Raw genomic sequence first — 14718 nt, 5'->3', positions numbered from 1 at the left:
GGCACCAGAAAACAAGAACATTTGGTGAATATCTATAGACACGCAGCGCAGAGTTCATCTACTGGAGTTGTTTCTGCCGCGTGTTGTTGAAGTTCACAATCCACCAAGATTCCCATGTTGACATCTTGTATCTGGTCTTTGGAGTAAATGCTGAAAAAGCTCAGAAACTCTGGTTTAACTGTTTCACAGTTGAAAAAAAAAAAATCGATTACCTAAACGATCGACAAAACTAACAACGTCTAAGTAATCGCCTATCTAAGCTATGCGGGCTGCGTAATGTTTAGAACTCCAGGTAAATGAGCATTTCTTTGCCTCAATCCTTTGGAAAATTGGGCGAAAACGAATGAGAGTTTCAATACTTCAATACCTCTAGAAGAACATTTAATGAACAACTATGTACAGTTTGAGGTATGCGATGATGTCGATGCTAATGAGTCATTTGAAACTGGTTGCCTTAGCGCATGCGTCACATAGACAGTCCACATAAATCATCTTGGCGTCAGTAGACGTCTGCATGAAAGGTCACTTGGAACTCGCAAGTTTACAGCTGATCGTGCTCGTTTTGAACATTTCAATGTGTTCTAAAAGATCTCTAAAATAAAATCTTTAAGAACTGCCCATACTGGTTTAATATAACACAACTTGAGGTACGTCTGACATCTTTTATGGGAATCGATCACTTTTGTATGTTTTGTCTTAGCGTATTGTACGTTGTGCTGAATTTATCCCCCAAATCTGGTACGCGGCCTATATGTATTGCACATGCTGGTGTGTTATAGCATAGCGAAGCTTTTATTCTAACTTGTGTACCTTCCGTCATCCAGGAATGCATACGTGATTTGCTCCTAAGCTTCAATAAGAACTCATATAATAAATAACTAACTTCACGACACAGCCTATGATGTAGTCGAAAAACTGAGTTCCACTCAAGCCTGAGTGAATGGCCAGAAGCTCTAAATGCATTTGAGGGCACTTGCATTCCACCGGTGGCAACTGAACATTTGCAGGACCCGACTTTAGGTAGGAAAAGAAATGGCGAAAGGCTTGTCGTTTTCGTCAGCGCGGCGCGCAGCACTCACGATGATGAAAATCGAAGGGCCCAACAAGTCTTCTTTGTTGCGTGTCGCATACCCTGATGATGAATACTCAAAAGACGCCATCGATGCCCCAGGATTCCAGATGGAACAGGCCCGTCGCTCATCTTGTTGCCTCTGATCTTGCTGACTAGAATCGCACCACACCACCAGAAGTTTCTAAAGTCATACACATGCACCATGTCCAAGTGCCGGAGACGTTGAAACCAACGATGCGCACAGAGAACCAGGAAGGACGAACGTCATGCCAAGTTCATCACATGAGCTCCTCTGGTTGTCATTGATTTTCTTTGTGTCAGGTGTTCACGTGATGTCACGTAATAAGAAACATTTCATCTTCAAACCCACATCTTGAGATCATCGGTGCTCGACGAATTGCGACTAGCAGGATTGGCAGGAACTTGTAAATGGTCACTGTTCAGTGAGGTGTCTTAGGACGACTCGATGCCCGTGGTGATGACGTCTTCTGGCGGATGTTTCTACCTACCAACGGCGGCGAGGAGGACGACGTGTCACACGACGTACGGTCGGTAGATGAGATCAGCGTTTCGGTGATGGTGAGCCCCTTGCGGCGAACACAGGGACAGCGCCATGTTGGTAGAGTCTACACCGGAACTGAGAACCATGTCGGGTTCACCGTCGCTGTTGCCACGTGACGACATGCTCTCGGTGTCTGTCGGCGGCAGTCGTAGTTGCAGGTCTCTGGACGTTGGCGAGTCCGGATATTCCGAGCTGGACACGATCATGCTGGGCGGTCGATGGTGAGGAGGATGGCGACTGGGCGTCGTCGTCTGGGGCTGGGAGGACGGCAGGGACGACTGGGACTGGGTCTGCTGCGTGTGCTGCGGTTGGCACTGGTCGGCGTTCTTGTCCGCAGACCGGGCTTTGGCTTCCTGCTGGGCTTTTTTGCTGCGCTTCCACTTCATCCGCCTGTTTTGGAACCAGATCTTCACCTGGAACGTAGGATTATCTTGTCTATAAATAGAAACAAGTTCGTAAGAGGAAAGCAGATGATTCAGAAAATAATCCAAGGAGGCAGGCAAAACGAGGAGGGATCGAGAAAAGAAGGGGAAAAAAAGCACGTAAAAAAGGAGGACAGGAAATTGATGTAAAGGAGACTCCACGAAAGAGAAGGGGTATCTGGGTGCGCATAGATGTTAAGAGGTCCCAAAGTTTCTGTACACTTTATTCACCAAACTCCAGACACATAACGAACAATGCTGTTAGCCAGAAATCGGACACTATTGTAACATCATCGTCTAATAATTAATACTAATTAAAAACATCCTCACACAGCTGGGTGATGTTTTGTGTTACAACACATCAGTTCACCTTTTAGGAGTAAAAATCCTTTGTTCTCGGGAATCGTTCATGCTTTCAGATGTATGAGGTCTTCCACAATTTCACAACGGAATGCTGAGTTTAGACTGGTGTAGACGATTTTGTTACATATTCCGAAACTATAGCGGTTTTCGTGTTGACCAGCACACGTAAGCTGCCGTTTTAATTGAGAACTATGCCACGAGACAGAAGTGCAACCGCCCAAACACAGGGTCCTCGATAATATTATGTGACAGTAGGAATCCTCAAGTCTCGCAATTTTATCGAGTCTTTTTTGCAGAATTGGCCTCTGTCGGCCAATCGCCTCCAACATAAAAAAATGAAAGACGTTTACAAATCTACGTAAGGCGAAATTAGAGCGCAGCTCTAATTTCCCAAGCTTAAAGGCTGCACTTACACCAGTGCACAAAAGGCACGGTGTTTGCCGCTGACATGAAGTCAGAATTATCTGACGGCTCAAGCATTTTCAAAGCATGTATATGTATGGTGAAAACATATTCCGCAGACAAGTTTTATGACTAATGTGACAAGGCCGTCATACAAGAAGGAAACACACCTCCGACAGTGTCTTCAAGCTGTTTTTTTTTTTATATAAGATGTAATAGCAGATGAACACCGGCTTAATGTACAGGTTTTGCTGTTGTCTGGTATGTGAACTTACCTGCGTCTCGGTGAGCATGAGATTGGTGGCCACTTCGAACCTCTTGGGCCTGGACAGGTACTTGTTCATACGGAACTGGTTCTCCAGTTCCAGAAGCTGCTGACTCGTGAACGCCGTTCGTGGTCGCCGTGTCTTGCCCAGCAATGCGGCCTGAGGTTGACCTGTAGAACATATGGGGGCCCTCGTTAAATTCAAAGCACAACGTTGTAATGTTCGGCATGATTCAGACGAAGACTACTACGAAACGCTTCTTTGGTAACTGGGACATTTTAACCATGTACGAGTTTTCGCTGGCTTTGCATACCTGATATATCTATCACTTCAAGCACACATGCTTACACTATTTGTAACACATAAGGACCAGAAAGATAAACAAAAGGAAAAGGGGTAGAGATAGAGAGTTCGAAGTACATCTGAAAGGATTCTTGAAAGTGCGCACCTACTGCGTTGCCTAAGGCGACTGCGCACTATTCCTCTCAGTCAATATCTTTTTTTTTTTTACCCGTCATGCTCTCCCTTTCTCCCCTCCCCGCTTCTCCTTTGAGTTATATTTCCGACAACTACTACCTACATACTATACTTCAAAAAAATTACCCTGAATCATAATCAATGATATTACGGACAAGTTTTGCCTTCTTGCGCCACTCTTCATTTGAGGTATAGTGCACTACCGTGATGGCGAATCGCCATCGAAACGAAAGCGCCACAATGAAACAAAAAGTACACAGCGGCCAACGCCTCTTTTTTTTAATATCTTTTCATCATCAAATATTACAGACGAAGAGAATGGCGAGACACAAACATTGAATTGCGGTCCTCGTTCTAGTCAATACAAGATCGTGACACTCGAACACATCGAAGACATCAGCGTTCCGTTCGACTCCTCCATCATGGCAACGCGGCGATCATCGCAAACGCCATACCCAACGAAGGACTTGCGCAGACGCGGCACATCTTCGTTAAAGTGTATCAACACCAGTACGTGACGGGCGGTCCTCAACTACACGTCGTCCACTCACCGGACCAAGTTTCTTTTACAACACGGGGCGAGGTGCCGCTTTACAACACCGCAACCAACAAACGCAAAAAGAAGTAAACTACATTGCGTTGTACGCAACGGGCCCAGCCAATGAACGTCGCGAACAGTAAAACGAAAGTGAGGGTCTCCAGAACAGTCCAGGACTAGCAGACGTCAACATAAAGAGGCGCGGACAAAGAGCGCGCGCACGCGCGGATAAAAAGAAAAAGACGTGGATGTCCTTTGTGTGGCATTATCCTCACGTCGTCTAGATCGGCGAGGACCGTTTCTCAATTCCGAGGTGGTGTCGCTGGGGCACAATCAGGGGTTCTGCCTCAGTCGGCAGTCGACGGCGCCTTTCGCTATACCGCGCCGAGTTGCACGGAGCGCGCTGTAACGTGCGGCCGTGGAGCCATCCACGTCGCTCTCTCGTTGGAAAAGAAACCCTAGTTCCCCGAGCTGTATTCAGGACTCCGAGCACATTCCACAGGGGACGAATAAACAGCGTGCAAACACACCGAACCTCTGAGTCTATAGTATATATGTATATGCATATAAAAACAAATAAAACAACGGCAGCAACAACAACAAGACAACCACCAAACACCGAGTCTTGCGAATACAGTCGACGCGCAACACGACAAAAAGAAATCTTGTCTTTAAAGGAAGCTCTATACAGTGGCATGCCGGGAAGGCAAACTCGAGATTATATTTTGGTGTGCGGGTATGTTTTTCCGTTTGCCTTTCTTTGTTCCGTGAAATACGTGTATAAAGAATAGAAGTGGGAAAAAAGAAGTCGAAGAAGCAACAAAGAAAACAAAACGGGTGCTTCAATCTCTTCCCAAAAGCGGCTGCGTAGATGTCACAAAAGAAACTGCAATTCTTCCGGTTAGCGTGAAGATGGCGGCGGCAGCATAGACGCGGAGTACGCTGCGCCTGTGCGTGCGTGTGTGCGTGCGCTGGCTTTCTCAGTCAGGGTTACCGACATGCAGATCGTAAAACAGACCTACGGACATACAAAAAAAAAGGGGGAAAGGGGAGGGAAAACTCGCATTACGTAATGATTACGGGCGCCCGAAACTTTTTCATTCTCTTTTTTTTTATTTTTTTTTCAGACAAAGGAAGCTACAATCGTAAGGCAAGGCCTAAAAAGAAAATCACAAATAAAATAGCAAATAAAAATCCCCACGAAGCAGAGGCTGTAGGGATAGGCATTTCTGAAAAATCCTAAACGCACAGTAAAAAAAATAAAAAAAAAAAAAATAATAAAAAAAGTGAAGCTGTCTTTCCCTGCGCGGAAGGAATTGGAATGGTTTCCACGGAAGCTACAAAAAAAGAGAAGGAGACAAAATAGTCGGCAAAGACGGGAATGACATAAACTCGACTCTCCGCTTGCCTGCTTGCTTGCCTGCTTTCCTGCCGTCGTTGAAAGAAAAGGCAAGGTGCTTGGGTAAACACCGGGTGATTGGAAGTCCCGCGAGAGGGCGCCCGAGCCCTAACCTCCTCCCCTTCTTTCCCCCCAATAAATCGCGCACCGCTTCGAAATAATAAAAGCTGCTCCGCTTTGCTGCGTTCACTTTTTGCGCCTCCCTACGCTCGCAGAACTTTTTTTTTTTTTTTTTTTTTTTTTTTTTTTGCAGCGTCGTCTGTTTGTTGGTTCGACTTTCTGGGACTATGTTTGCTTTATTGTGTTTGTGATTTAATTAGATTTACGTTACTTTTGTTATCTCTCTTTAGGGTGTACCGAGATCCATACTATTACATAGAATAAGAGAAAAATAAAATATCCGTTCATACTAAATATTGCGTAGCCGACGCCGGAATGGATTGGTCCCCAGGGCTGTCTCGCCCACGGTCCCGCTTCCTCTTCGAGTTGAACGAATTGTGGAGGTCCGCTGCGTGTTTTGGGTGACCGCCTTCGGGGGGTAGCTACAGAATGCTGCGTCCATAGTCCATCTTTCGTTTTTGGGGGTTAGAAGACGGTCCCAAATCCACACAGCATGGCTTTAAACTCATTTTGAAGTAATTTGAAATGTAATTTATTTATTTTTTCTTTCCAATTCTGCAGAACAATTTAAACACTAATCTAAAATGCGAGAGACTTTCCTCAATTGCCAACCTTGTGCATGCTTTACCCGTTCCTATATATTCCGACCGCTGGGTCGTGCCTGTTTTCAAACCAAACTTTGGTAAGTGGTAGCACCCCGCTTCGCTACTTCACTCCTCTTTTGCTGGATGGCGTCGCCTCCCCGGGAGTTGGGAATGCGTGGTACACAGACAGAGTCTCGCATACCCTTTGCGGTCATAATAAGTGTCAGCTTTTTAAATGCGATGACATTTAAAAAGCTCACATTTACGAATTAAACATGCTGGACTAAGTTAACTCGCTAGGTAATCTGCAGGTTAAGTATGCTGAACCATAGTCTCCTATACTGACAAAGCCTGGCAGATCGCCACAAGAAGCGGCCGCCGAAATAGAAAAGCTGCAGCGGCTGACAACGGTTGATAGGAGAGCCACGTGACTGGCGCCCCGCTGCGCCGAGACGCCGGAACACACTTCTCCTGAGCGGATAAGTGTGTTTCGGGTCCTCGCCGCTGTAAAAGCTGTGCGCTGACGTCCAGGTTCTTCGAGAAATGGCTCTTTGATGCTCTGTGCTACCAGATCCTCGCGCTCCAAATCTGCGACCGGGCACTCTATCGCTCCGTCGTCGAACTGCCAGGCTTTGTGAGTATAGGGGAGGCTACGGCTGGACTAAGTATGGCACGGCGATGACGGGAGACTGCGGACTAAGTATGTTGGACTAAGTTCAACTCGCCTCCGACGGTCACCTGCGGCCTAAACTAAACATCACTCGCCGCGGACCGTCGCGTGTTAATGGAGGCGACCACCGGTGGCAAGTCATTTCAGATTGCGCTCTCATTCATCGAGTGCTTGTGGTGACGAGCCCAAATGTTGGACTGCGGATCGCATGGTCCGGGGGTCGATTCCCGCTGGGCTCCTTCATGAATATCTCTGGCTTCGATCGTTTGTTCTTAGTTATGATTATGTACGGATTAATATGACTGATTATCCCTTCTATGTGCTCTAGATGATTATCCGTTGCCTGCTACGGGCTATTCAGCCTTAAAGTTCCTTGGCCCGCGTGTAACGCTTTTTCGTCACATTCAAGCGTTATGCTTTTGCAAAAAAATCCTTCCCATAAGCGCACTTTTTGTTAATACGGGTGCGTGGTTTGGAACTCCTACCTAAAGGGTAACACTAACCGGCTTGATGCGATGCAAGGTAAAAGTGACAACATTCATCGTGAATCGGTTTGATCGCAACCTTTCACCGTCTTCTTTAGTGCTTAATATTGGTCTTGAGCCTCTCGGTGATCGCAACCTTTCACCGTTTTCTTTAGTGCTTAATATTGGTCTTGAGCCTCTCGGTGATCGCAACCTTTCACCGTCTTCTTTAGTGCTTAATATTGGTCTTGAGCCTCTCGGTGATCGCAACCTTTCACCGTTTTCTTTAGTGCTTAATATTGGTCTTGAGCCTCTCGGTGATCGCAACCTTTCACCGTCTTCTTTAGTGCTCAAATATTGGTCTTGAGCCTCTCGGTGATCGCAACCTTTCACCGTCTTCTTTAGTGCTCAACATTGGTCTTGAACCTCTTGGTGATCGCAACCTTTCACCGTCTTCTTTAGTGCTCAACATTGGTCTTGAGCCTCTCGGTGATCGCCATGGGCGTACCAACCGGGTGTGTGTGTGTGGGGGGGGGGGGGGCAAGGGGGCTCTTGCTCCCCCCCCCCCCCGGCTCTCAGAGTAGGGGACAGGGTACGTGTTTCGCCCCCCCCCCCCCCCCCCCCTGAAACAGCTGCCACTGGGCAGGACAAATACTGGCCGGCGGCGCCCAAGGAATACCAAGGGCACCGCCCCCCGGTCCTGGGGGGGGGGGGGGGGGGGAACGGTCTGCTTTGCCCCCCCCCCCCCCCTAATCAAAAACAAGTTGGTATGCCACTGATCGCAACCTTTCACCATCTTCTTTAGCGCTCAACATTGGTCTTGAGGCTCTCGGTGATCGTAACCTTTCACCGTCTTCTTAAGTGCTCAACATTGCTCTTGAGCCTCTCGCTGACCGCCACTTTTCACCGCCTTCTTCAGTGCTCAACATTGGTCTGCGAGGCGCGCTATTGAATGCTTAAAATTGTTCCATAAAATATTCAACGAGGATTGTGTAATTGATCACGAGAAAAAGATTGCTTCCGCTACGCAATCACGCACTCGTAGTTTTCATCCTTTAACCTTTTTTTCCATGTAATTAGTATCTTAATTGTTTCAAACTATCTTTTATTTCTTAGGATTACCATAAAATAAAAACTTCATTGATTGATGGTTAAAACTTACCACTAAATATTGATTTTTGTGTCATTCTAACACAAAAATAACAACATCATGTGATCTCCGGCGGTCGCTGACCTTGGAATCGTATTAATGCAAACGACATAAATCAAGTGGATTGGATAAGTGGCACTCCTTCTTCAAAGAGTCTCGCTCTATGGTGAAGCGATTGATTAAAAAAGATAAACGTAGATTGCATGACTCCATTGAGTCCGATCGTAAGCGTTGTCCCGACCGACTCTGAGAATATGTTAAATACAGTAGGCCATGCAGCAAATCTGATGGTACAACTTTTAAAGACTCAGGCAGGTCACGTCTCTGACTCTTTGAGTGTCCTGCAATTTATTCGCTAAACACTTCTCGTGCGTAGTAAACCCCCAATGTACCCCTGTCAAACAATACAACTCTGCGGCTTGATAATTCCCACCTCATGTCGACTTTTGTATTGATTATTGATGATGTAGTCTCGGTCATACAAGAATTTTCACCTGAAAAGTCATGTCGGGATGATGGGATTCTCGCCTTGATTGTGGAAGGCTGCTACAATATCTTGGCTCCTGTGCTGCAACGCATGTTCAACTTGTCCTTAAAAACAAGTACGTTACCCTCCGTGTGTAAAAATGATGTCATTCTGCCAGTGCACAAATCAGGAAGCTCCAAGTGTGTCGCAAACTACAGACCTATAGCATTGCTTTCTGCTTTTTCCAAAGTTTTTGAAAAAGCGATTTTTAAGTCTCTGAGTTTTTATTTTAAGCTGACGCTCAGCTCAAATTACCAGGTTTTTTTTCTTTTTTTTTTTTTTTTTTTTGTCGTGGGCGATTTGTTGAGACAAACCTTGTAACGTTTTTCGAGTGTGCAAAGCCCATAGTTGGGTCCCGGGGCCAAGTTGATGTAATTTATTTTAACTGTCTATATGTGGTTGACCTTGTGGACCACAAATTATCGTTGATGAAGCTGTTTAATGTGAGTCTTCGGGGTTTTGTGACTGATTTACCAGAAGTTCAAGTACGGTGTCCTACATGATGGAGAAAACAGTTCAGAAAAACAAAGTTGCCTCTTTCTCCCATAAGGCAAATTTTATTGCTCATTTCTGTAGATTAGACGGCGATGGTATTTTGACATCTTCTGTTCTGCATGACGATGGTGTATTGGTCGATTCACGTCTAAATTTTATTTATGTTTCTAAAGTTAATAATGATTCCTTACGCATTCAATGCGTAATTTCACGCGTTACCCGAAAGTTCCACCGTTACATCTATCTACATACTGCACTTTTTTTCGATCGTTAGTTTTATCTGGGTTGGCCTTCTACTGTATTTAATTATCTGAGATCTGAGTGTCGGTCAAACGATAAGCGCAGAGAGCATACAGCGATGGTTTGTAAGAATTTTAAATTACCGCCATGTTGGGTGGAGAGCTTTTTACGACTATGTGCGGCTTGGATACTCTTGGTCTTTCAACTCCTTTGGAAAAATGACTCCTTCCCGATATGGTGTATTTATACATAAATATTGCTCAACGCTGTTATTGATTCCCTCTTGGTGCTGAGTAGAATTTTAATTCATGTTCCCCAGCGACAAAATGGATCTATGGCTTAATTTCTTTTGCCCCATTCTTACTTAGCGTCCAACCCTCCCTTCACACGGATGCAGCCCGGATATGACAAGTTTTTAACCCTGACCTCGACCTTTTTACTACCTCTGCCAATTTCACGAAAAGTGTAATACTGATCCTCACTTTGTGTTATGGAAATATTTTTTGCCCCATGTGCCTTTCACTTGCGCGAGTGTGACCCTCCTAAGGCCATACCAGCTGTTTAGGTCACAATAAAACAAGGATTAAATAATTAAATATTAAATTAAAAAAAGAATTCATAAAAAATCTTGAAAATGTTGTTTTAATTTGAAGTTTACGCCACACAAAGTAACAAATTAATTACAGTATACGCTTCATGCGTTACATAATTTGATCGTTCGGCGCTAGAAACACTACTTAACAACAAAAGGTAGCCAGAGAATGAAAAAGCGGGCTGCCGCATTATTAAGATAATAACTAATCAACGACGGACCACTCTCCAGATACAGATCCGTAAATGTGACACCGTAGCCGCAAGCTTTCACACAATAATAAAATGAGCAACAACATAATAGAAAGCCCATATCAAATGCCCGCTCTGTTAAAGTACACACAAAAAGAGAAATGGTTTTAGTTCTTGATTCAGTTCGTCATTGGAACCCAAGTTCGACCATGGTGTGCCATATTTCTCATAATAAGCCATCCAAAAAGACATCAAAAGAGACGCTTGGCGAGCAGGAAAAAAAAGAAGCGACACAAAGAGGGCTGTGTAAGCGACAAAAGCGAGCCCCCCTCCGTTTTTAATCCAGCGTCCCAATATTGACCGAGCCGCGCCGACCAGTAAAATAGCCGAGTGTCGACGCGGCGGGGGCGACAACGGCGTTATGCCGCCCGGCGCTCTCTTCATTCTGATGCGGACGGCGGCCCCATACACCGCTGATTTCATCCCATTAGTGATCCACTCGCTGCCAATTAAACGGCGGGGGTGCAGCCGCCACCTCCTCCTCCCGTCCACCTTCCCAACATTTGGTGCCAGACTCGATCGACAGAGGGGGCCGCTAACGAAGCTCTGGCAAACACAGATGTCGAGCTCCGGGTTTTTGCCCTCTTTACTCCCCTTTCTCGCCCTCTGTGAGAGTGGCTCCTCTCCGTCCTCCTCTTTCCCACTCGTTCTTCCCTTACTTCCCTTCTGTCTTGCAACGTTCTTCGCTTTTTCCCTCGTTGTCCACACTCTCTTCCTCGGATCTGGCGGAGAGTGGCGGCATCCCGTGGAGCGTAGGGGCACTAAAAGATGGTTCACGCATTTGCGTTTTACTGCGAAGGCTGGCTTACAGATTCGCGTGTCCCTGTCAAGACTGGTTCACACGTTAGCGTTTTGAGTGTGCCCGGCTGCGTTACGACTGATTGTGATTGCCTGTGATGTGAGCAAACACGGGCACACTGGCTCCATCTATGAGGTACTCCTGGAACACTTTCGATCTGCGCATGACTAGACTGAGGGCTTTGCACTGTTAGCGAGATGAGATCTACGAATTACCCACGAAGAATGGTGGCTTATAACGTTAACTGAATTATTTTAAGACAACGGTCAAAAGAATGATATCCTAAAAAAAAAAAATGAAGATGGAAATGTTCCAGTGCTGTCCGTTAGATGGCGCCAGTATCTTGTCGCAAGCAGTCACAACCTATCATGACGCAGTATGTCACAGTCAGACGCAAATGTGTAAAGCAGTGCTCCCGTTCGACGTTTGCTCCAACCTGAATAAAGTCAGGAAAGCGGTAATGTGGTTGCTGCGCCATAGGCGCCATACAGCACCAATGTCTCGCTAAATCCTATTATACATCTCACCAAAATACGAAAAAAAAAAAAAAGTACGCTAAAATTGCTCCAAGTGTTATTTCGCAATATCGAAGCTAAAAGTTCAGGCTCCGCTACATTGCCGAAATCGTTACGGTAGACTTGTACAAAGTCTAAATATTTGTATCCATCGCTTCGAATAAGCCACCCAATGATCCGACCTCCGTATCGCATTGTGTCGATACAACGAGATTCCGTCATATTCATCGTCATCCGCGGTGTGTTCAGATGGGTTAGTTAGCTCCGTTAAGTTCGGTTCTTTGCGCGCTTGGCTGTACTGTGGGGAAGTAACACCCGCGGAGTGGACGACGCGATTTTTGCGGGTCTTGCTTAGCCGCAAGTCGATCTCGTGCTCAGGGATAAGGAACTCATTCAGACCTAACGGGGCACAATTGCTGTTAATGTATCAAGTATTAAAAAAAAAAAAACACTTAGATAGGGGTTCTTTGTTTTATTTTTACTTTGCAGTGAATTTTCTAATAAAAATCTGGCAGTGGCATCTATTTTGCGCTTTCAAGGCCGACGCATTTTTCACAGTGCTTCGGTCCCATACTGCTGTCTTGATCGAGTTTCATTCTCACGCGTTCTCGCTTGAAGGAGACGCCAAGCGAAGCAACGTGCTTGTGCAAGTAGCTTTGACAGCGTTGGGCACTTCAGAAACTAGCTATGCAAACCTTGAATAACGTGGCCCCGATAAATGAACTCAAAGTACAGCATTCAAAGAAGACTTCAGCAGCTGTCCTAATAAGTGGCGTATATCAATGGGTGTGATTTTCTTTCTTTTTTTTTCAAATACCAATCTTTCAGATTGGTACTTTTGCCGAGCGAGAGGATTTCTAAATAGCTTTCATTAAACTTTGCTGCACTGTACTACAGACTGAATTATTCGCGTCAGATCTCTCGTTTTTGAATCAAATATGATGTTCGAAACAAATCTAAGATATATTTATCCATAAACTTATTACCGAAACGAGTTTTCTCTTAACTGCATCTTTATTGTCATATTCTAGTTTTGCGTTATAAAGTTTTACACGTAAACGGCTACTATTGTATATGCTGTTAGTGACTTTTCCTTCATTTTTTAGGTTCATTATTTTTCGAGTACAGCAGTTCGCGATTTGATGTGGTATGGCTCGCGATACGAGCTATATTGCGCAAAGGACGACCAGGCCGTATGAACACCACTGTCGCTCGCGTGGCTACCGTGCGTGCGACAGGGGTGGGGAGGTATCGCGCGCGGCTGGGTTAATCGACACATTTGAAGACCTCCACTGCCGTTCTGACCCTGCGCTCGCTGCCTGCTATAGACCGCGTAATCTGAGCTAGCTGCCTGGTCGCCGTTTGCGCACCCTATAGCGAACAACGCCAGCCATTGTACACGTATTCGTTAGCATGGCGCGATATGTCAGCAATATCAGTTTTCCAGGATTTTTTTTCGAGTCGTGAAATTCGCATAAAGATAGGATAATTCAAGGTAGGGTATTGGTCTGCGCCGATCTTATGGCAGTAATTATTTTTTGACCATTTGCCAGGCAAATCTTCGTAAGTGAAGGCTATAGCACTGAGATTCACTCTCTTTAAATAGGTAACGAAAAAATTAGTAAATATTTTCTTTGTCTTTAGCAATAAAAAGTTCTTTTTTTTTTTTTTATTTGAGACGCACCAAAGGCTGGGGTTGCCGTAAAAAAAGCCCATTCTCGTGTATGCCACATTGTTCGTACATCGTACATGAGGCACGGTTTTCGCTGTAGACATGAAGACAGAAGTATCTGCGGACACTCCTCAAGCATGGTCAAAGCCCGCTGGCTTCGTACATGCTTCCAAGATGTCTGCAGACAGTCTTTGTACGATTAATGTGAGCGTCATGCAAGCAAGAAGCACGCCTGAGTCAGTTCCTCTGTAGACTGTCTTTCTGATGATGTAGATCTCAACTAAGAAATGGAACTCCAAAGTTCTGGGAACAATGCCTTCACCCTGTACAAACGTATAAAATAAATATTTTATGTTAGACTCGTCGTCTGCCTAAAAAGTGAGAGAAACAGGGCAACATTGTACTACAGCTCATTCTATAGGAATCTCGTGTTTCTTAATCCCTACTCGTATACGATAATGCAAGAATAATATTTTGTTTTGATTCGTTTAGAACTCTGGGGTGACGTCGCCCCAACCAGTGCAGTTAGTAGGGAGTTTTCGTAGACCGCGCTGCCCCCTCCGCTACGCGTTCCGTAACGAAGAAGTCTCTACTGCGCCTGCTCGCCGATAGCCTTGACTGTGGAGTTCCCGCTATCGTAGCGGGTTGCGGAGCGCCCTTGCGGGACGGCAAAAACGATCTACGAAAACTTCCTATTGCCGCCTTCTGTCACCGTGAAAGAATGACAACCGCAAAAAACCAAAATCCGTAAAAAGAAAAAAAAAAAAACTGTCTGCAATAAGTTGTGCTTTTTACTTCGCTTGAGTTCCAGCTGGCCGAGTTCCGTACTTACTGAGCGAATAAACACGCCAGCATTTCTACAAATCCACCGATCTGAAACCAACTTACCGCATCGCCAAAAACACCACCACCCCAACGCGGGCCGCGGTGCACGCGCGCGCGAGCGCGTGCACCGCCACACGGGCACGAGCTCAAGCAGGCGTTGCGCGACGAGCGGCGCAATCTCGACAAGCTTGCGGGGATCAACGTTAAACGAGATTAGCCCCAAAACCGATCCGGCGGTGGTGCTGGGGGAGAGAGAGACTAACCAATTAGTCCCCCGGAATCGCGAACAGCTTTCACCGGAGGGATCTCCCACA

General features: G+C 45.7%; 1 protein-coding gene across 1 annotated transcript in view; it reads right to left on the bottom strand.

The window, feature by feature from the left end:
* Nucleotides 1-364: 364 nt before the first annotated feature.
* The window catches only part of LOC8028590 (homeobox protein Hox-C5-like), a 45989-nt gene continuing 31635 nt past the window's right edge, over nucleotides 365-14718 (bottom strand). The window contains exons 2-3 of the mRNA XM_002400193.5: nucleotides 3097-3257; nucleotides 365-2047 (exon numbers count right to left, since the gene is read on the bottom strand). Of these exons, the coding sequence (XP_002400237.4) occupies nucleotides 1607-2047; nucleotides 3097-3257 (602 nt within the window). The 3' untranslated portion in view covers nucleotides 365-1606. The remainder of the gene's footprint in view (nucleotides 2048-3096; nucleotides 3258-14718) is intronic.

This window comes from Ixodes scapularis, unplaced genomic scaffold (genome assembly GCF_016920785.2).
Source record: "Ixodes scapularis isolate PalLabHiFi unplaced genomic scaffold, ASM1692078v2 PGA_scaffold4__175_contigs__length_147842914, whole genome shotgun sequence".
NCBI lineage: Eukaryota > Metazoa > Arthropoda > Arachnida > Ixodida > Ixodidae > Ixodes > Ixodes scapularis.
The sequence above is the reverse complement of the archived record's forward strand: the minus strand, read 5'-3'. Positions and strand labels throughout refer to the sequence as shown.